At 54.1% G+C, this 20,813-nt stretch overlaps 1 protein-coding gene across 1 annotated transcript in view; it reads right to left on the reverse strand.

Moving 5' to 3' along the window:
- Positions 1-20,813, reverse strand: part of SNRNP200 (small nuclear ribonucleoprotein U5 subunit 200) — an 83,647-nt gene that overhangs the window by 19,872 nt on the left and 42,962 nt on the right. Inside the window, exons 19-25 of the mRNA XM_040087582.2 lie at positions 19,169-19,323; positions 16,997-17,186; positions 14,574-14,747; positions 9,254-9,414; positions 6,879-7,106; positions 4,644-4,835; positions 1,857-2,035 (exon numbers count right to left, since the gene is read on the reverse strand). Of these exons, the coding sequence (XP_039943516.1) occupies positions 1,857-2,035; positions 4,644-4,835; positions 6,879-7,106; positions 9,254-9,414; positions 14,574-14,747; positions 16,997-17,186; positions 19,169-19,323 (1,279 nt within the window). The remainder of the gene's footprint in view (positions 1-1,856; positions 2,036-4,643; positions 4,836-6,878; positions 7,107-9,253; positions 9,415-14,573; positions 14,748-16,996; positions 17,187-19,168; positions 19,324-20,813) is intronic.

The following is a 20,813-nucleotide window of genomic DNA, read 5'->3' on the forward strand; positions in this document are numbered from 1 at the left end:
CCCATCCCATCAATCCCACCCCATCAATCCCACCCCACCAACCCCACCAATCCCATCCCAATCCCACCAATCCCATCCCAATCCCATCAATCCCACCCCACCAATCCCATCCCCATCCCAATCCCATCAATCCCACCCCATCAATCCCATCCCAATCCCATCAATCCCACCCCATCAATCCCATCCCCAATCCCAATCCCCATCCCATCCCATCAATCCCATCCCAATCCCATCAATCCCACCCCACCAATCCCATCCCCATCCCAATCCCCATCCCATCCCATCAATCCTATCCCACCCCACCCAATCCCACCCCATGATTCCCCTCTTCTCCAGGACAAGTCCCCTCAGCTCCCTCAGGAATTCTCCATCTCCAACCCCATATCTGACCTCTGAACGCCCTCCAACCCCAGAACCCATCCCTGGACACTCTCCAACCCCAGAACCCATCCCCGGACACTCTCCAACCCCAGAACCCATCCCTGGACACTCTCCAACCCCAGAACCCATCCCTGGACGTTCTTCAGCCCTAGAACCCATCCGTGGACGCTCTCCAACCCCAAACCCCATCCCTTGGCATCTCCATGGTGCCCCCCACGTGTCCCCTGTCCCCCCCCCCATCAGGAGAGACAGAAGATTCCCCCTGATCCGCTTTTTCTCCAGGCTGAGCTCCCTCAGGAATTCCCCAGCCCTGGACGTTCTCCGACCCCACAGTCCATCCCGTGGTGTCCCCGGGTGTCCCCGTGGTGTCCCCATGGTGTCCCTGTGGTGTCCCCGTGGTGTCCCCAGGTGTCCCCGTGGTGTCCCCGTGGTGTCCCCGTGGTGTCCCCAGGTGTCTCCGGGTGTCCCCGGGTGTCCCTGGGTGTCCCCGGGTGTTCCCGGGTGTCCCTGTGGTGTCTCTGGGTGTCCCCGTGGTGTCCCCGTGGTGTCCCCGTGGTGTCCCCGGGTGTCCCCGTGGTGTCCCCAGGTGTCCCCGTGGTGTCCCTGGCTGTCCCCGTGGTGTCCCCAGGTGTCCCCGTGGTGTCCCTGGGTGTCCCCGTGGTGTCCCCGGGTGTCCCCGTGGTGTCCCTGGGTGTCCCCGTGGTGTCCCCAGTGGCTCCGTGGTGTCCCCGTGGTGTCCCCAGGTATCTCTCCGGGTGTCCCTGTGGTGTCCCCAGGTGTCCCCAGGGGTCTCCAGGTGTCCCCGGGTGTCCCCGTGGTGTCCCCGGGTGTCCCTGTGGTGTCCCCGTGGTGTCCCCGGGTGTCCCTGTGGTGTCCCCGTGGTGTCCCCGGGTGTCCCTGTGGTGTCCCCGTGGTGTCCCCCTGATGTCCCCGGGTGTCCCCGTGGTGTCCCCAGGTGTCCCCGTGATGTCCCCGGGTATCTCCGGGTATCCCCAGGTGTCCCCGTGGTGTCCCCGTGGTGTCCCTAGGTGTCCCTGTGGTGTCCCCAGGTGTCTCTGGCTGTCCCCATGGTGTCCCCGGGTGTCCCCGGGTGTCCCCGGGTGTCCCCGTGGTGTCCCCAGGTGTCCCCGGGTGTCCCCGTGGTGTCCCCGGGTGTCCCCGTGGTGTCCCTGTGGTGTCCCCGGGTGTCCCTGTGGTGTCCCCAGGTGTCCCCGTGGTGTCCCCGGGTGTCCCCAGGTGTCTCTGGCTGTCCCCATGGTGTCCCCGGGTGTCCCCGTGGTGTCCCTGGGTGTCCCTGTGGTGTCCCCGGGTGTGTCCCCATGGTGTCCCCATGGTGTCCCCGGGTGTCCCTGTGGTGTCCCCGTGGTGTCCCCAGGTGTCCCCGTGGTGTCCCCGGGTATCTCTGGCTGTCCCCGTGGTGTCCCTGGGTTTCCCCGGGTGTCCCCGTGGTGTCCCCGGGTGTCCCCGGGTGTCACCTGTGGCGCTGGACGTCGGAGGCGCAGGTGGTCAGGATGTTGATGGCCGTGAGCCGCGTCTGCTTGCGGGACGGGACGAAGACCAGGACGGGTTTTTTGGGCGAGTGCTTCATCACGGCGTGGTACACGGGCTTGGCCATGGACAGCAGCCGCGTCTGCGTGTGGCTGATGTTGAAACCCTGCCAAAAATCCCAAACCCCGCTGAATCCCAGAGGATTCCCTGAAAAACTGTCGGGAAACGCTGGAAAATCGCTTAAATCCGGCACGGTGACGATTGATCCTTGTATTGGTGATCAATGGGCAATCTCAACCCTGTCCCATCCCAATCCCATCAAACCCCGCTGAATCCCAGAGGATTCCCTGAAAAACTGTCGGGAAACGCTGGAAAATTCGCTTAAATCTGGCACGGTGACGATTGATCCTTGTATTGGTGATCAATGGGCAATCTCAACCCTATCCCAACCCAATTCCATCCCAATTCCATCCATCCCATCCCAATCCCACTGAATCCCAGAGGATTCCCTGAAAAACTGCCGGGAAACGCTGGGAAAATCGCTTAAATCCGGCACGGTGATGATTGATCCCGTATTGGTGATCAATGGGCAATCTCAACCCTGTCCCATCCCATCCCATCCCAATCCCATCCAATCCCATCAAATCCCACTGAATCCCAAAGGATTCCCTGAAAAACTGGTGGGAAACGCTGGAAAATTGCTTAAATCCAGCATGGTGACGATTGATCCTTGTATTGGTGATCAATGGGCAATCTCAACCCTGTCCCATCCCAATTCCATCCCAATTCCATCCCAATCCCATCCAATCCCACTGAATCCCAGAGGATTCCCTGAAAAACTGGCGGGAAACGCTGGAAAAATCGCTTAAATCCGGCACGGTGACGACTGATCCCGTATCGGTGATCAATGGGCAATCTCAACCCTGTCCCATCCCAATCCCATCCCAATCCCATCCCATCAAATCCCGCTGAATCCCAGAGGATTCCCTGAAAAACGGGCGGGAAACGCTGGAAAAATCGCTTAAATCCGGCACGGTGACGACTGATCCTTGTATTGGTGATCAATGGGCAATCTCAAGCCTGTCCCATCCCAATCCCATCAAATCCCACTGAATCCCAGAGGATTCCTGGAAAAACTGGCGGGAAACGCTGGGAAAATCGCTTAAATCCGGCACGGTGACGATTGATCCCGTATTGGTGATCAATGGGCAATCTCAATCTCATCCCATCCCATCAAATCCCACTGAATCCCAAGGAATTTCACTAAGAATTAATCAGCCAAGAATTGACAGTAGCAAGAACTATCAACAACCCCAAGGGATTATGGCCTAGAATTAATTAGCCAAGAATTATTGACGATCCCCAAGGATTATGGCCGAGAACTGATCAACCAGGAATTATTGATGATCCCAAGGGATTACGGCCGAGAATTGACAATAACAAGAATTACCGACGATCCCAAGGGATTATGGCCAAGATTTAATCAGCCAAGAATTACTGATGATCCCAAGGAATTAATCAGCCAAGAATTACTGACGACCCCATGGAACTATGGCCAAGAACTCTGGAGGATCCCAAGGAACCATGGCCAAGAATTACTGATGATCCCATGGAACCATGGCCAAGAATTACTGATGATCCCATGGAACTATGGCCAAGAATTCCGGAGGATCCCAAGGAACTATGGCCAAGAATTACTGATGATCCCAAGGAACTATGGCCAAGAATTCCGGAGGATCCCAAGGAACTATGGCCAAGAATTCCGGAGGATCCCAAGGAATTATGGCCAAGAATTCTGGAGGATCCCAAGGAATTATGGCCAAGAATTCTGGAGGATCCCAAGGAATTATGGCCAAGAATTCTGGAGGATCCCAAGGAATTATGGCCAAGAATTCTGGAGGATCCCAAGGAACTATGGCCAAGAATTACTGATGACCCCATGGAACTATGGCCAAGAATTCCGGAGGATCCCAAGGAACTATGGCCAAGAATTCCGGAGGATCCCAAGGAATTATGGCCAAGAATTCTGGAGGATCCCAAGGAACTATGGCCAAGAATTACTGATGACCCCATGGAACTATGGCCAAGAATTCCGGAGGATCCCAAGGAACTATGGCCAAGAATTCCGGAGGATCCCAAGGAATTATGGCCAAGAATTCTGGAGGATCCCAAGGAACTATGGCCAAGAATTCTGGAGGATCCCAAGGAATTATGGCCAAGAATTCTGGAGGATCCCAAGGAATTATGGCCAAGAATTCTGGAGGATCCCAAGGAACCACAGCCAAGAATTCTGGAGGATCCCAAGGAATTATGGCCAAGAATTACGGAGGATCCCATGGAACTATGGCCAAGAATTACGGAGGATCCCATGGAACTATGGCCAAGAATTCCGGAGGATCCCAAGGAACCATGGCCAAGAATTACTGACGATCCCAAGGAACTATGGCCAAGAATTACTGACGATCCCAAGGAATTATGGCCAAGAATTCCGGAGGATCCCAAGGAACTATGGCCAAGAATTACTGACGATCCCATGGAACTATGGCCAAGAACTCTGGAGGATCCCAAGGAATTACGGCCAAGAATTACGGAGGATCCCCAGGAACTATGGCCAAGAACTCCGGAGGATCCCATGGAACTATGGCCAAGAATTACTGACGATCCCAAGGAATTATGGCCAAGAATTACTGACGACCCCATGGAACTATGGCCAAGAACTCCGGAGGATCCCCGGGGATCTCCCCAGGCTCCCGGCGGTTCCGGCCGGTGCCCACCTGGATGTGCAGCTCCAGGGGCACGGGGCGCACGTTGGGGTGGAAGTTGAAGGTGGCGGTGGCGCTGCAGCCCAGCCAGTGCGCCACGTCCTTGGCGTTGGACAGCGACGAGCTCAGCGCCACGATGCGGATCGGCCGCTCGATCTGCGACGAGATGTAGCGCATGCGCGAGCAGATCACCTCCAGCACGGGCTGCGGGGAAAACGGGATTGGGATTGGGAATGGGATCCAGCCAGGGGATCCCATGGTGTGAGCAGATCACCTCCAGCACGGGCTGCGGGGGAAAAACGGGATTGGGAATGGGACTGGGATCCAGCCAGGAGATCCCATGGCGCGAGCAGATCACCTCCAGCACGGGCTGCAGGGAAAACGGGATCGGGAATGGGATCGGGAATGGGAATGGGATTGGGATCCAGCCAGGAGATCCCATGGCGCGAGCAGATCACCTCCAGCACGGGCTGCGGGGGAAAAACGGGATCGGGAATGGGATTGGGATCCAGCCAGGAGATCCCATGGCGCGAGCAGATCACCTCCAGCACGGGCTGCGGGGGAAAAACGGGATCGGGAATGGGATTGGGATCCAGCCAGGAGATCCCATGGCGCGAGCAGATCACCTCCAGCACGGGCTGCGGGGGAAAACAGGATCGGGAATGGGATTGGGAATGGGATTGGGATTGGGATCCAGCCAGGAGATCCCATGGTGTGAGCAGATCACCTCCAGCACGGGCTGCGGGGGAAAACAGGATCGGGAATGGGATTGGGAATGGGATTGGGATCCAGCCAGGAGATCCCATGGCGCGAGCAGATCACCTCCAGCACGGGCTGCGGGGAGAACGGGATCGGGAATGGGATCGGGAATGGGAATGGGATCCAGCCAGGAGATCCCATGGCGCGAGCAGATCACCTCCAGCACGGGCTGCGGGGAGAACAGGATTGGGATTGGGAATGGGATTGGGAATGGGATTGGGATCCAGCCAGGAGATCCCATGGTGTGAGCAGATCACCTCCAGCACGGGCTGCGGGGAAAAACAGGATCGGGAATGGGATCGGGAATGGGATTGGGAATGGGATTGGGATCCAGCCAGGAGATCCCATGGCGCGAGCAGATCACCTCCAGCACGGGCTGCAGGGGAAAATGGGATTGGGAATGGGATTGGAAATGGGATCGGGATTGGGATCGGGAATGGGATTGGGAATGGGGTTGGAAATGGGATCAGGAATGGGATTGGGAATGGGATCAGAAATGGGATCCAGCCAGGAGATCCCATGGAAACCCCTCCTGATGTAGCATGTGTGAGCAGATCACCTCCAGCAAAGGCTGTGGGGAAAAACGGGATCGGGAATGGGATTGGGAATGGGATTGGGAATGGGATCGGGACTGGGATTGGGAATGGGATTGGGAATGGGATCGGGACGGGATCGGGAATGGGATTGGGAATGGGATTGGGAATGGGATCGGGACGGGATCGGGAATGGGATTGGGAATGGGATCGGGAATGGGATTTGATCCAGCCAGGAGATCCCATGGAAATTCCTCCTGAGCTGGATATGGATGGAGTAGGATCAGGAGTGAGATCAGGAGCAGGATCAGGACTGGGATCAGGAGTGGAATCAGGAGCAGGATCAGGAGTGGGATCAAGACTGGGAGCAGGAGCGGGAGCAGGAACAGGAGCGGGAGCTGGATCAGGAACCAGATCAGGAGCAGGATCAGGAGTGAGATCAGGAGCAGGATCAGAAATGGGATCAGGAGCAGGATCAGGAGTGAGATCAGGAGCAGGATCAGAAATGGGATCAGGAGCCGGATCAGGATCAGGAATAGGATCAGGAGTGAGATCAGGAGCAGGATCAGAAATGGGATCAGGAGCAGGATCAGGAGCCGGATCAGAAATGGGAGCAGGAGCAGGAGCAGAAATGGGATCAGGAGCAGGATCAGGAATAGGATCAGGAGCCAGATCAGGAGCCGGGTCAAGACTGGGATCAGGAGCAGGATCAGAAATGGGATCAGGAGCAGGAGCAGGAGCCAGATCACGACTATTCCTGGCTGAGATCCATCCAGGACACCCCATGGAAACCCTTTCTGACCATCCCATCCCATCCCATCCCATCCCATCCCATCCCATCCCATCCCAGCGGGACAATTCCCGTCAGGAAAACCCGCTCCAAACCGAGCTGCAATCCCGCTGGCACGCCGCACTCCGGGCCGGATCCGGCCCCGGCCATCCCCGGGATTCTCACCCCGTTCTCGCCCCCGATCAGGTGCACTTCATCCACGATGAACAGGTTGACGTTCTGCACGTTCTTGCGCTGCTTCCAGCGGCGGGACAGGATATCCCACTTCTCCGGCGTGCTGATGATGATGTTCCCTTTTCCCAGCAGCTTCAGGTCCGTGCTGGTCTCCCCGGTGAGGAGCACCACCTTCTTGTTGAGGCGCTCCTGGAATTTCTCGTACCAATCCATGAAAACCTGCGCCGGGGAGAGAACGGGGATGGGCCTCGGATCGGGGCGCGTCGGTCAGGAAGTCACACGGGAGCGGCGGCGTTATGCCCGAAATGGGGGTGAGTTCCGACAAATTCCTCCCAAACTGAGGAAATTCCCACCAAACTGGGGCAATTCCCAACAAATTCCCCTCGGACTGGGGCGATTCCCACCAAATTCCCCTCGGACTGGGGCAATTCCCACCAAATTCCCCTCGGACTGGGGCAATTCCCACCAAATTCCTGGGGAATACACACAGGAGCAGCGTTCTTCCCCTCAGATTGGGGTAATTCCCACCAAACTGGGGCGATTCTCTCAAATTTAGAGTAATTCCTACGGAATTCCCACCAAATTGGGGCAATTCCCACCAAATTCCCCTCGGACTGGGGCGATTCCCACCAAATTCCTGGGTAATACACACAGGAGCAGCGTTCTTCCCCTCAGATTGGGGTAATTCCCACCAAACTGGGGCGATTCTCTCAAATTTAGAGTAATTCCTACGGAATTCCCACCAAATTGGGGCAATTCCCACTGAATTCCCCTCATATTTCCCTCAAATTGAGGCAACTCCCACCAAAATGAGGCAATTCCCACCGAATTCCCCTCGTATTTCCCTCAAATTGAGGCAATTCCCACCAAAATAGAGCAATTCCCACCCCATTCCCCCCAAACTGGATCAATTCCCTCCCAATTCCCCCCAAACTGGATTGATTCCTGCCCAATTCCCCCCAAACCTTATCGATACCCCCCAAACCGGGTCAATTCCAACCCAATTCCCCCCAAACCGGGTCAATTCCCAACCGATTCCCCCCAAACCGGGTCAATTCCCCCCAAACCGGGTTGATTCCCTCCCAGTTCCCACCAAACCGGGTCGATTTTTGCCCAATTCCCCCCAAACTGGGTCAATTCTCACCCAACTCCCCCCAAACTGGATCAATTCCCACCCAATTCCCCCCAAACTGGGTCGATTCCCCCCAAACCAAGGCGATTCCCACCCAATTCCCACCAAACCGTGTCAATTCCTGCCCAATTCCCCCCAAACCAGATCAATTCCCCCCAAACTCGATGAATTCCCCCCAAACCAGGTCAATTCCCACCCCAATTCCCCCCAAACCGGATCAATTCCCCCGAAACTGAGTCGATTCCCCTGAAACCAGGTTGATTCCCCCCAAACTGGATCAATTCCCACCAAACTGAGTCGATTCCCCCCAAACCGGATTGATTCCCACCCAATTCCCCCCAAACCCGATCGATTCCCTCCCAATTCCCCCCAAACCGGATCCATTCCTCCCAAACAGGGTTGATTCCCTCCCAATTCCCCCCAAACCGGATCGATTCCCTCCCAATTCCCCCCAAACTGGATCAATTCCCACCCAATTCCCCCCAAACCGGGTCGATTCCCCCCAAACCGGATCAGTTCCCCCCAAACTGAGTCGATTCCCCCCAAACCCAATCGATTCCCACCCAATTCCCCCCAAACCCGATTGATTCCCTCCCAATTCCCCCCAAACCCGATCGATTCCCGCCCAATTCCCACCAAACCGGGTCAATTCCCTCCCAATTCCCCCCAAACCGGATCAATTCCTCCCAAACTGGATCAATTCCCCCCAAACCAGGTCAATTCCCCCCAAGCTGGATCAATTCCCCCCAAACCAGGTCAATTCCCACCCAATTCCCCCCAAACTGAGTCGATTCCCCCCAAACCGGATCGATTCCCACCCAATTCCCCCCAAACCTGATCGATTCCCTCCCAATTCCCCCCAAACCGGATCCATTCCCGCCCAATTCCCCCCAAACCGGATCCATTCCCCCCAAACCGGGTTGATTCCCACCCAATTCCCCCCAAACCGGATCCATTCCCCCCAAACCGGATCAATTCCTGCCCAATTCCCCCCAAACCGGATCCATTCCTCCCAAATGGGGTCGATTCCCTCCCAATTCCCCCCAAACCCAACCGATTCCCGCCCAATTCCCCCCAAACCCGATTGATTCCCCCCCAAACCCGACCGATTCCCACCCCACTCCCTCCCAACCCACCCCGAGGAGCAGCGGGACGGGCAAAAATCACCCCCCCGAGCTCATCCCGCGCTCCCGAGGGGCCGAAGGCGGGAATTCCCGGCGCTCCCGGCGCTCACCTGCTCGGCCAGGGCCTCCATGGGCGTGATGTAGACGCAGCGGCCCTCGGCGTTCTGCAGGAGCATGCGCAGGATGGCGAACTCGGCGCAGATGGTCTTGCCGCTGCCCGTGGGCGCGCCCACGAAGACGTTGTCGTCGCTGTTGTACACCGTGTTGAACACTGCCCGGGAGGGGAACGGACACGGGAAAATCCCCGTGGATTTAGGGGAAAAGGGGAAAAATGGGTTTGGGGGGTGGGGGAGACGCGGCCTGGATCCGGCCGGAGAGAGGGAGAGGAGCTCCGGGAAAAGCTCCTGAGGGAATTCTCCAGGAAAAGCCCCTGAGGGAATTCTCCAGGAAAAGCCCCTGAGGGAATTCTCCAGGAAAAGCTCCTGAGGGAATTCTCCAGGAAAAGCTCCCGAGGGAATTCTCCAGGAAAAGCTCCTGAGGGAATTCTCCAGGAAAAGCCCCTGAGGGAATTCTCCAGGAAAAGCTCCTGAGGGAATTCTCCAGAAAAAGCTCCCGAGGGAATTCTCCAGGAAAAGCCCCTGAGGGAATTTCAGACTGTATTTCACAAAGGAAATTGTTCAGGAAGATGCGAATTTCCTGATTTTGGTGAAAATTCCCAGTGGGTTTCTGGCAAAAATCGAGGAATGGGACGGGAAACGCGGCCCAGCCTGAGCAAGAGGAACTCCAGGGCAGGGAGTTTAGGGAATTCCGGATTCCTGCAGGAAAACCAACTCCAGGCTGTCACAGGAGGTCCCAATTCCCTGCTCCAGGGAAAATCTCCATGGATTTCTGTCAGAGTTCTGGGAATGGGGCGGGGAGACGCGGCCTGGATCCGACCGGAGAGAGAGAGGAGCTCCGGGAAAAACTCCTGAGGGAATTCTCCAGGAAAAGCTCCCGAGGGAATTCTCCAGGAAAAGCCCCTGAGGGAATTCTCCAGGAAAAGCCCCTGAGGGAATTCGCCAGGAAAAGCTCCTGAGGGAATTCTCCAGAAAAAGCTCCCGAGGGAATTCTCCAGGAAAAGCCCCTGAGGGAATTCTCCAGGAAAAGCTCCTGAGGGAATTCTCCAGAAAAAGCTCCCGAGGGAATTCTCCAGGAAAAGCCCCTGAGGGAATTCTCCAGGAAAAGCCCCTGAGGGAATTCTCCAGGAAAAGCTCCCGAGGGAATTCTCCAGGAAAAGCTCCTGAGGGAATTCTCCAGGAAAAGCCCCTGAGGGAATTCTCCAGGAAAAGCTCCTGAGGGAATTCTCCAGGAAAAGCCCCTGAGGGAATTCTCCAGGAAAAGCTCCTGAGGGAATTCTCCAGGAAAAGCTCCCGAGGGAATTCTCCAGGAAAAGCTCCTGAGGGAATTCTCCAGGAAAAGCTCCTGAGGGAATTCTCCAGGAAAAGCTCCTGAGGGAATTCTCCAGGAAAAGCCCCTGAGGGAATTTCAGACTGGAATTCACAAAGGAAATTGTTCAGGAAGATGCGAATTTCCTGATTTTGGTGAAAATTCCCAGTGGGTTTCTGGCAAAAATCCAGGAATGGGATGGGAAACGCGGCCCAGCCCATATTCCCTGAGTTTAGGGAATTCCGGATTCCTGCAGGAAAACCAACTCCAGGCTGTCACAGGAGGTCCCAATTCCCTGCTCCAGGGAAAATCTCCACGGATTTCTGTCAGAGTTCTGGGAATGGGGCGGGGAGACGCGGCCTGGATCCGGCCGGAGAGAGAGAGGAGCTCCGGGAAAAGCTCCTGAGGGAATTCTCCAGGAAAAGCTCCTGAGGGAATTCTCCAGGAAAAGCCCCTGAGGGAATTCTCCAGGAAAAGCTCCTGAGGGAATTTCAGACCGGAATTCACAAAGGAAATTGTTCAGGAAGATGCGAATTTCCTGATTTTGGTGAAAATTCCCAGTGGGTTTCTGGCAAAAATCCAGGAATGGGATGGGAAACGCGGCTCAGCCTGAGCAAGAGGAACTCCAGGGCAGGGAGTTCAGGGAATTCCGGATTCCTGCAGGAAAACCAACTCCAGGCTGTCACAGGAGGTCCCAATTCCCTGCTCCAGGGAAAATCTCCATGGATTTCTGTCAGAGCTCTGGGAATGGGGCGCGGAGACGTGGCCTGGATCCGGCCGGAGAGAGAGAGGAGCTCCAGGAAAAACTCCCGAGGGAATTCTCCAGGAAAAGCTCCTGAGGGAATTTCAGACTGGAATTCACAAAGGAAATTGTTAGGATTAGGGAAGATGTACATTCCCTAAAATTTTGGTGAAAATTCCCAGTGGGTTTCTGGCAAAAATCCAGGAATGGGACGGGAAACGCGGCCCAGCCCAAATTCCCTGAGCTTAGGGAATTCCGGATTCCTGCAGGAAAACCAACTCCAGGCTGTCACAGGAGGTCCCAATTCCCTGCTCCAGGGAAAATCTCCATGGATTTCTGTCAGAGTTCTGGGAATGGGGCGCGGAGACGCGGCCTGGATCCGGCCGGAGAGAGAGAGGAGCTCCAGGAAAAGCTCCTGAGGGAATTCTCCAGGAAAAGCTCCTGAGGGAATTCTCCAGGAAAAGCTCCTGAGGGAATTTCAGACTGGAATTCACAAAGGAAATTGTTCAGGAAGATGCAGATTTCCTGATTTTGGTGAAAATTCCCAGTGGGTTTCTGGCAAAAATCCAGGAATGGGACGGGAAACGCGGCCCAGCCTGAGCAAGAGGAACTCCAGGGCAGGGAGTTCAGGGAATTCCGGATTCCTGCAGGAAAACCAACTCCAGGCTGTCACAGGAGGTCCCAATTCCCTGCTCCAGGGAAAATCTCCATGGATTTCTGTCAGAGCTCTGGGAATGGGGCGGGGAGACGCGGCCTGGATCCGGCCGGAGAGAGGGAGAGGAGCTCTGGGAAAAGCTCCTGAGGGAATTTCAGACTGGAATTCACTAAGGGAATTGTTAGGATTAGGGAAGATGCAGATTTCCTGATTTTGGTGAAAATTCCCTGTGGGTTTCTGGCAAAAATCCAGGAATGGGACGGGAAACGCGGCCCAGCCTGAGCAAGAGGAACTCCAGGGCAGGGAGTTTAGGGAATTTCGGATTCCTGCAGGAAAACCAACTCCAGGCTGTCACAGGAGGTCCCAATTCCCTGCTCCAGGGAAAATCTCCATGGATTTCTGTCAGAGCTCTGGGAATGGGGCGGGGGGACGCGGCCTGGATCCGGCCGGAGAGAGAGACGAGCTCCGGGAAAAGCTCCTGAGGGAATTCTCCAGGAAAAGCCCCTGAGGGAATTTCAGACTGGAATTCTCTAAGGAAATTGTTCAGGAAGATGCAAATTTCCTGATTTTGGTGAAAATTCCCGGTGGGTTTCTGCCAAAAATCCAGGAATGGGATGGGAAACGCGGCCCAGCCCAAATTCCCTGAGTTTAGGGAATTTCGGATTCCTGCAGGAAAACCAACTCCAGGCTGTCACAGGAGGTCCCAATTCCCTGCTCCAGGGAAAATCTCCATGGATTTCTGTCAGAGCTCTGGGAATGGGGCGGGGAGACGCGGCCTGGATCCGGCCGGAGAGAGGGAGAGGAGCTCCGGGAAAAGCTCCTGAGGGAATTCTCCAGGAAAAGCTCCTGAGGGAATTCTCCAGGAAAAGCTCCTGAGGGAATTCTCCAGGAAAAGCTCCTGAGGGAATTCTCCAGGAAAAGCTCCCGAGGGAATTCTCCAGGAAAAGCTCCTGAGGGAATTCTCCAGGAAAAGCTCCTGAGGGAATTCTCCAGGAAAAGCTCCTGAGGGAATTCTCCAGGAAAAGCCCCTGAGGGAATTCTCCAGGAAGAGCTCCTGAGGGAATTTTAGTCCGGGATTATTCCCCCGGGAGAGAGGGAACAAACCACGGATCCCAAATCTCTGCTACCACCTGGATTCCAGGAGGTTTCTCCCTGGATTCCAGGAGGTTTCTCCCTGGATTCCAGGGATTTTCCCCCTGGGGCAATGGAGATAAAGAACAGATTCCAAAGCTCTGCTGACATTTGGGCTCCTGGAGGGTTTTCCTCTGGGAATAGGGGATAAACCAGGGATCCCAAAATTCTGGAAGGAGGGATAAACCATGGATCCCAAAATTCTGGGAGAGGGGATAAACCATGGATCCTAAAATTCTGGGAATAGGGAACAAACCAGGAATCCCAAAACTCTGGAAGAGGGGATAAACCATGGATCCTAAAACTCTGGGAATAGGGAACAAACCAGGGATCCCAAAACTCTGGGAATAGAGGATAAACCTGGGATCCCAAAATTCTGGGAGAGGGGATAAACCATGGATCCCAAAACTCTGGGAATAGGGGATAAACCATGGATCCCAAAACTCTGGGAGAAAGGATAAACCATGGATCCCAAACCTCTGTGAATAGGGGATAAGATCCCAAACCTCTGGGAATGGGGACAAACCCCAGACCCCAAACCTCTGGGAACAGGGGATAAGATCCCAAACCTCTGGGAATGGGGATAAACCACGAATCCCAGACCTCTGGGAATGGGGACAAACCATGGATCCCAAAACTCTGGGAATAGGGATAAACCATGGATCCCAAAACTCTGGGAGAGGGGATAAACCATAGATCCCAAAACACTGAGAGAAAGGATAAACCATGGATCCCAAACCTCTGTGAATAGGGGATAAGATCCCAAACCTCTGGGAATGGGGACAAACCCCAGACCCCAAACCTCTGGGAATGGGACAAACCCCAGACCCCAAACCTCTGGGAATGGGACAAACCCCAGACCCCAAACCTCTGGGAATGGGGACAAACCCCAGATCCCAAACCTCTGGGAATAGGGGATAAGATCCCAAACCTCTGGGAATGGGGACAAACCCCAGACCCCAAACCTCTGTGAACAGGGGAACAAACCCCAGATCCCAAACCTCTGGGAATGGGGACAAACCCCAGACCCCAAACCTCTGGGAATGGGGACAAACCCCAGATCCCAAACCTCTGGGAATGGGGACAAACCCCAGACCCCAAACCTCTGGGAATGGGACAAACCCCAGACCCCAAACCTCTGTGAACGGGGACAAACCCCAGACCCCAAACCTCTGTGAACGGGGACAAACCCCAGACCCCAAACCTCTGTGAACGGGGACAAACCCCAGACCCCAAACCTCTGTGAACAGGGGAACAAACCCCACAACCCCCCCGCCCCAAGAAACCCACTAAGTGTGCCAAGAGCCAGGAACACCCACCACCACCCACCACCGTCCCCGGGAAGCCGCCGAACCCCTCGGCGACCCCGAACCCCCCGAACCCCCCGAACCCCCCCGGGGCTCCGGCGTCGCGCGTTCCCCGCCCGATTCCCGCAAACCCGCGCGGATCCCGGCGGTGGGCGCGGGGCCGGAGGCACCTTGGGTCTGGATGGGGTTGAAGAAGGGGAACTTGTCCTGGTAGAGGCTCTCGAAGGCGCTGTTGCGCAGCGCCGACACCGGCAGCGGCTGCAGGTCCAGCAGCTCCGTGGGAGGAGGGTACTTCTCCGGCAGGATCAGGTGCCGGAAGGACACCGGGAGCTGCGTCTCGCAGGCTGGGGGACGGAGAGGAATTCCAGGGGGTCTCAGGGGTGGGTGGGGGGTCAGCGAGGGAGGGTTCGGGATTGCGGGATGGGGGCGGGAAAGGAGGGAGAGGGGGGGCGGGAAAGGAGGGAGGGGAAATGGATTCTGGAGGAGGGGTGGGGAATGGATCCCAAAGGTTCGGGAGAGGGGATGAAAAATGGATCCAAAAGGTTGGGGAGAGGGGATGAAAAACGGATCCCAAAGCTCTGGGAGAAGGGATAAAAAACAGATCCCAAAGGTTTGGAAGAGAGATTGAAAACGGATCCCAAAGGTTTGGGAGAGGGGATAAAAAACAGATCCCAAAGGTTTGGGAGAGGGGATGAAAAACGGATCCCAAAGGTTTGGAAGAGAGATTGAAAACAGATCCCAAAGCTCTGGGAGGAAGGATTAAAAATAGACCCCAAAGCTCTGGGAGAAGGGATAAAAAACGGATCCCAAAGGTTTGGAAGAGAGATTGAAAACGGATCCCAAAGCTCTGGGAGAAGGGATAAAAAACGGATCCCAAAGGTTTGGAAGAGAGATTGAAAACGGATCCCAAAGCTCTGGGAGAAAGGATTAAAAGTAGACCCCAAAGCTCTGGGAGAGAGATTAAAAACAGATCCAAAAACTCTGGGAGAGAGGTAAAAAAATATTCCAAAGCTCTGGGAGAGGGATAAAAAATGGATCCCAAAGGTTTGGAAGAGAGATTAAAAACGGATCGCAAAGCTCTGGGAGGAAGGATTAAAAATAGATCCAAAAACTCAGGGAGAGAGATAAAAAATGGATTCCAAAGGTTTGGGAGAGAGATTGAAAACGGATCCCAAAGCTCTGGGAGAAAGGATTAAAAATGGATCCCAAAGCTCTGGGAGAAAGGATTAAAAATAGACCCCAAAGCTCTGGGAGAAGGGATAAAAAAACAGATACAAAAACTCTGGGAGAGAGATAAAAAATGGATCCCAAAGGTTTGGGAGAGGGGATGAAAAACGGATCCCAAAGGTTGGGGAGAGAGATTGAAAACGGATCCCAAAGCTCTGGGAGAAGGGATAAAAAACAGATCCAAAAACTCTGGGAGAGAGAGAAAAAAAGATTCCAAAGCTCTGGGAGAAGGATAAAAAATGGATCTAAAAGGTTTGGGAGAGGGATAAAAAACGGATCCCAAAGGTTCGGGAGAGGGATAAAAAACGGATCCCAAAGGTTTGGGAGAGGGATAAAAAACCGATCCCAAAGCTCTGGGAACAGGGGACAGACCAGGAATAACCCCTGGAAAATCAGGAATGACCCCAGGAAAACCGGGAATAGCCCCTGGAAAAGCAGCACTCACAGAGCCATAAACCCCAGAAAACCACAGAATAACCCCAGAAAAACCAGGAATAACCCCAGGAAAACACGGAATAACCCCAGAAAAACCAGGAATAACCCCGGCAGCGGCACTCACAGAGCCGTAAAACCAGGAATAACCCCAGAAAAACCAGGAATAACCCCTGGCAGAGCGGCACTCACAGAGCCATAAACCCCAGGAAACCAGGAATAACCCAGGAAAAGCAGGAATAAACCCAGGAAGAGCAGGAATAAACCCAGGAAAAGCAGGAAAAATCCCAGGAAAAGCAGAAATAACCCAGGAAAAGCAGGAATAAACCCAGGAAAAGCAGGAATAAACCCAGGAAAAGCAGAAATAACCCAGGAAAAGCAGGAATAAACCTGGCAGAGGCACTCACAGAGCCATAAAATCAGGAATAAACCCAGGAAAAGCAGGAATAAACCCAGGAAAAACAGGAATAACCCCAGAAAAACACGGAATAACCCCATGAAAAGCAGGAATAACCCCATGAAAAGCAGGAATAACCCCATGAAAAGCAGGAATAACGCCAGGAAAAGCAGGAATAACACCAGGAAAATCAGGAATAAACCCTTGGAAAAGCAGGAATAACGCCAGGAAAATCAGGAATAACGCCAGGAAAAGCAGGAATAACCCCATGAAAATCAGGAATAACCCAGGAAAATCAGGAATAACCCCAGGAAAAGCAGGAATAACCCCAGGAAAAGCAGGAATAAACCCAGGAAAATCAGGAATAAGGCCAGGAAAATCAGGAATAAGGCCAGGAAAATCAGGAATAAGGCCAGGAGAAGCAGGAATAACGCCAGGAGAAGCAGGAATAAGGCCAGGAGAAGCAGGAATAACGCCAGGAGAAGCAGGAATAAGGCCAGGAGAAGCAGGAACGACCCCCGGCAGAGCGGCACTCACAGAGCCAGCGGTCCGACACCACGCGGATGAAGTACTGCGGCGGCAGCGGCTCGAAGACGGGCACGAAGAACGTCACCAGGTGCTCGTCCTGCGCGTACTTGGCCTTGAGCAGGAAATACTCGTGGTGCAGGATCACCTCGCTGTCCACGTCCTCCACCAGGATCCAGAACGCCTCCGAGGAGCCGTGAACCTGGGGAAAAGCCACGGGAAGAGTTCGATCCCCAAGGGCCCTCGCCACGGCGGCGGTTCGGGAATCCGGCGCCGCGGCGGCGCCTCTGCGCCCAGGATCGGGGTTTGCCTCGGGGTTTTACAGGTGAAGCCCAGATTTTTCTGGTTTTCCTCAGTCAGGGTATTTCCACTCTTTATTTTTACAGTCCGGCCCCGGAATTTCTCGTTTTCCCTTCAATCAGGGCGTTTTCCCTCAAGGTTTTCACATCCCAGCCCCAGAATTCCCCATTTTCCCTCACAATTTCCTCACCCCAGTCCCAGAATTCCCCATTTCCCCTCAAGATTTTCACCCCCCATTCCCACAATCTCCCATTTTCCCTCACAATTTCCACCTCCCAACCACAGAATTCCCCATTTTCCCTCACAATTTCCACCTCCCAACCACAGAATTCCCCATTTTCCCTCACAATTTCCCACCCCAACCCCAGAATTCCCCATTTTCCCTCACAATTTCCACCTCCCAACCACAGAATTCCCCATTTTCCCTCACAATTTCCACCTCCCAACCCCAGAATTCCCCATTTTCCCTCACAATTTCCCACCCCAACCCAGAATTCCCCATTTTCCCTCACAATTTCCCACCCCAACCCCAGAATTCCCCATTTTCCCTCACAATTTCCCACCCCAACCCCAGAATTCCCCATTTTCCCTCACAATTTCCACCCCCCATCCCCAGAAATCCCATTTTCTCTCAGGATTTCCACACCAGTCCCCAAATTCCCCATTTTCCCTCACAATTTCCTCACCCCAGTCCCCAAATTCCCCATTTCCCCTCACAGTTTCCACCCCCCATTCCCACAATCTCCCATTTTCCCTCACAGTTTCCACCCCCCATTCCCACAATCTCCCGTTTTCCCTCCCAATTTCCCACCCCAACCACAGAATTCCCCATTTTCCCTCACAATTTCCCACCCCAACCCCAGAATTCCCCATTTCCCTCACAATTTCCACCTCCCAACCACAGAATTCCACATTTCCCTCATAATTTCCCACCCCAACCCCAGAATTCCCCATTTTCCCTCACAATTTCCACCTCCCAACCCCAGAATCCCTCATTTTTCCCTCACAATTTCCCACCCCAACCCCAGAATTCCCTATTTTCCCTCACAATTTCCACCCCCCAACCCCAGAATTCCCCATTTTCCTCACAATTTACACCTCCCAACCACAGAATCCCTCATTTTCCCTCACAATTTCCACCTCCCAACCCCAGAATTCCCCATTTTCCCCTCACAATTTCCCACCCTAACCCCAGAATTCCCCATTTTCCCTCACGATTTCCACCCCCCATCCCCAGAAATCCCATTTTCTCTCAGGATTTCCACACCAGTCCCAAAATTCCCCATTTTCCCTCACAATTTCCTCACCCCAGTCCCAGAATTCCCCATTTCCCCTCAAGATTTTCACCCCCCATTCCCATAATCTCCCATTTTCCCTCACGATTTCCACCCCCTGTTCCCACAATCTCCCATTTTCCCTCACAATTTCCCACCCCAACCCCAGAATTCCCCATTTTCCCTCACAATTTCCACCTCCCAACCACAGAATTCCCCATTTCCCTCACAATTTCCCACCCCAACCCCAGAATTCCCCATTTTTCCCTCACAATTTCCACCTCCCAACCCCAGAATCCCTCATTTTTCCCTCACAATTTCCCACCCCAACTCCAGAATTCCACATTTTCCCTCACAATTTCCATCCCCCAACCCCAGAATTCCACATTTTCCCTCACAATTTCCAGCTCCCAACCACAGAATTCCCCATTTTCCCTCACAATTTCCACCCCCCAACCCCAGAATTCCACATTTTCCCTCACAATTTCCCACCTCCCAACCCCAGAATCCCTCATTTTTCCCTCACAATTTCCCACCCCAACCCCAGAATTCCCCATTTTCCCCTCCCGATTTCCACCCCAAATCCCGGCCCGCTCCGTTCCCTTCCCACCTTCTCGTCCCACTGGAAGTCGGGCGCGATGGTGAGCTCCACCTTGAGCGTGGAGCGCGTGATGGGCTGCAGGTGCACGGACAGCTCCAGCTTGGGGAACAGGTGCACGTATTTATGGATGGTTTTCCCCATTTTCGGCATCCGGATCAGCTCCCCTGGGAGGGAGGGCGGGAAAAAAACGGGGCCGGGGTCAGGGCGGATCCCAAAAAGAGCGGGATTCGGAGCGCGAGGCCTCCGCAGCTGCTCCGAGCGCTCGGGAACGTCTGGAGGGATTCTCACGTTTCTGAGGGGAGCTCCTTCATTTCTCAGGGGGATTCCTTCATTTCTGAGGGAAATTCTGTTTCTGAGGGAAATTCTCCTGTTTCTGAGGGAAATACCCCCATTTCTGAGGGAAATTCTCCTGTTTCTGAGGGAAATTCTCCTGTTTCTGAGGGGAGCTCCTTCATTTCTCAGGGGGATTCCTTCATTTCTGAGGGAAATTCTCCTGTTTCTGAGGGAAATTCTCCCATTTCTGAGGGAAACTCTCCTGTTTCTGAGGGAAATTCTCCTGTTTCTGAGGGGAATTCTCCCGTTTCTGAGGGGAATACCCCCATTTCTGAAGGAAAATCCTGTATAAATTCCCTCATTTCTGAGGGAAATTCCCCCATTTTACTGAGGGAAAATCCTGGAGCAATTCTCCTATTCCTGAGGGAAACTTCCCCATTTCCGAGGGAACATCCTGGATAAATTCCCCCATTTATGAGGGAAATTCCCCCAAATTTCTGAGGCAAAATCCTGAAGCAGTTCCCCCATTTCTGAGGGAAATGCCTGGAGTAATTCCCCAATTTCCGAGGGAAAACCCTGGAGCGATTCCCCTACTCCTGAGTGAAATTCCCCAATTTCCAAGGGAAATCCTGGAGAAATTCTCCCATTTCTGAGGGAAAATCCCCAATAAATTTCCCCATTTCTGAGGGAAATTCCCCCATTTCTGAGGGAAAGTCCCCCATTTCTGAGGGAAAATCCTGGATAAAATCCCTTATGTCTGAGGGAAATTCCTGGATAAATTCCCCTATTCCTGAGAGAAATTCCCCAGTTTCCGAGGGAAATCCTGGAGCAATTCCCCCATTTCTGAGGGAGAACCGGCGGTGGGCGCACGGACAGCTCCAGCTTGGGGAACAGGTGCACGTATTTATGGATGGTTTTCCCCATTTTCGGCATCCGGATCAGCTCCCCTGGGAGGGAGGGCGGGAAAAAAAAACGGGGCCGGGGTCAGGGTGGATCCCAAAAAGAGCGGGATTCGGAGCGCGAGGCCTCCGCAGCTGCTCCGAGCGCTCGGGAACGTCTGGAGGGATTCTCGCGTTTCTGAGGGGGGCTCCTTCATTTCTGAGGGGGATTCCTTCATTTCTGAGGGAAATTCTGTTTCTGAGGGAAATTTTCCCGTTTCTGAGGGAAATTTTCCCATTTCTGAGGGAAATTCTCCCGTTTCTGAGGGGAATACCCCCATTTCTGAGGGAAAATCCTGCATAAATTCCCTCATTTCTGAGGGAAATTCCCCCATTTTATTGAGAGAAAATCCTGGAGCAATTCTCCTATTACTGAGGGAAATTCCCCATTTCCGAGGGAACATCCTGGAGCAATTCCCCCATTTATGAGGGAAATTCCCCCA

The sequence above is a fragment of the Hirundo rustica genome, chromosome 28 (genome assembly GCF_015227805.2).
Source record: "Hirundo rustica isolate bHirRus1 chromosome 28, bHirRus1.pri.v3, whole genome shotgun sequence".
NCBI classification, from domain to species: Eukaryota; Metazoa; Chordata; class Aves; order Passeriformes; family Hirundinidae; genus Hirundo; species Hirundo rustica.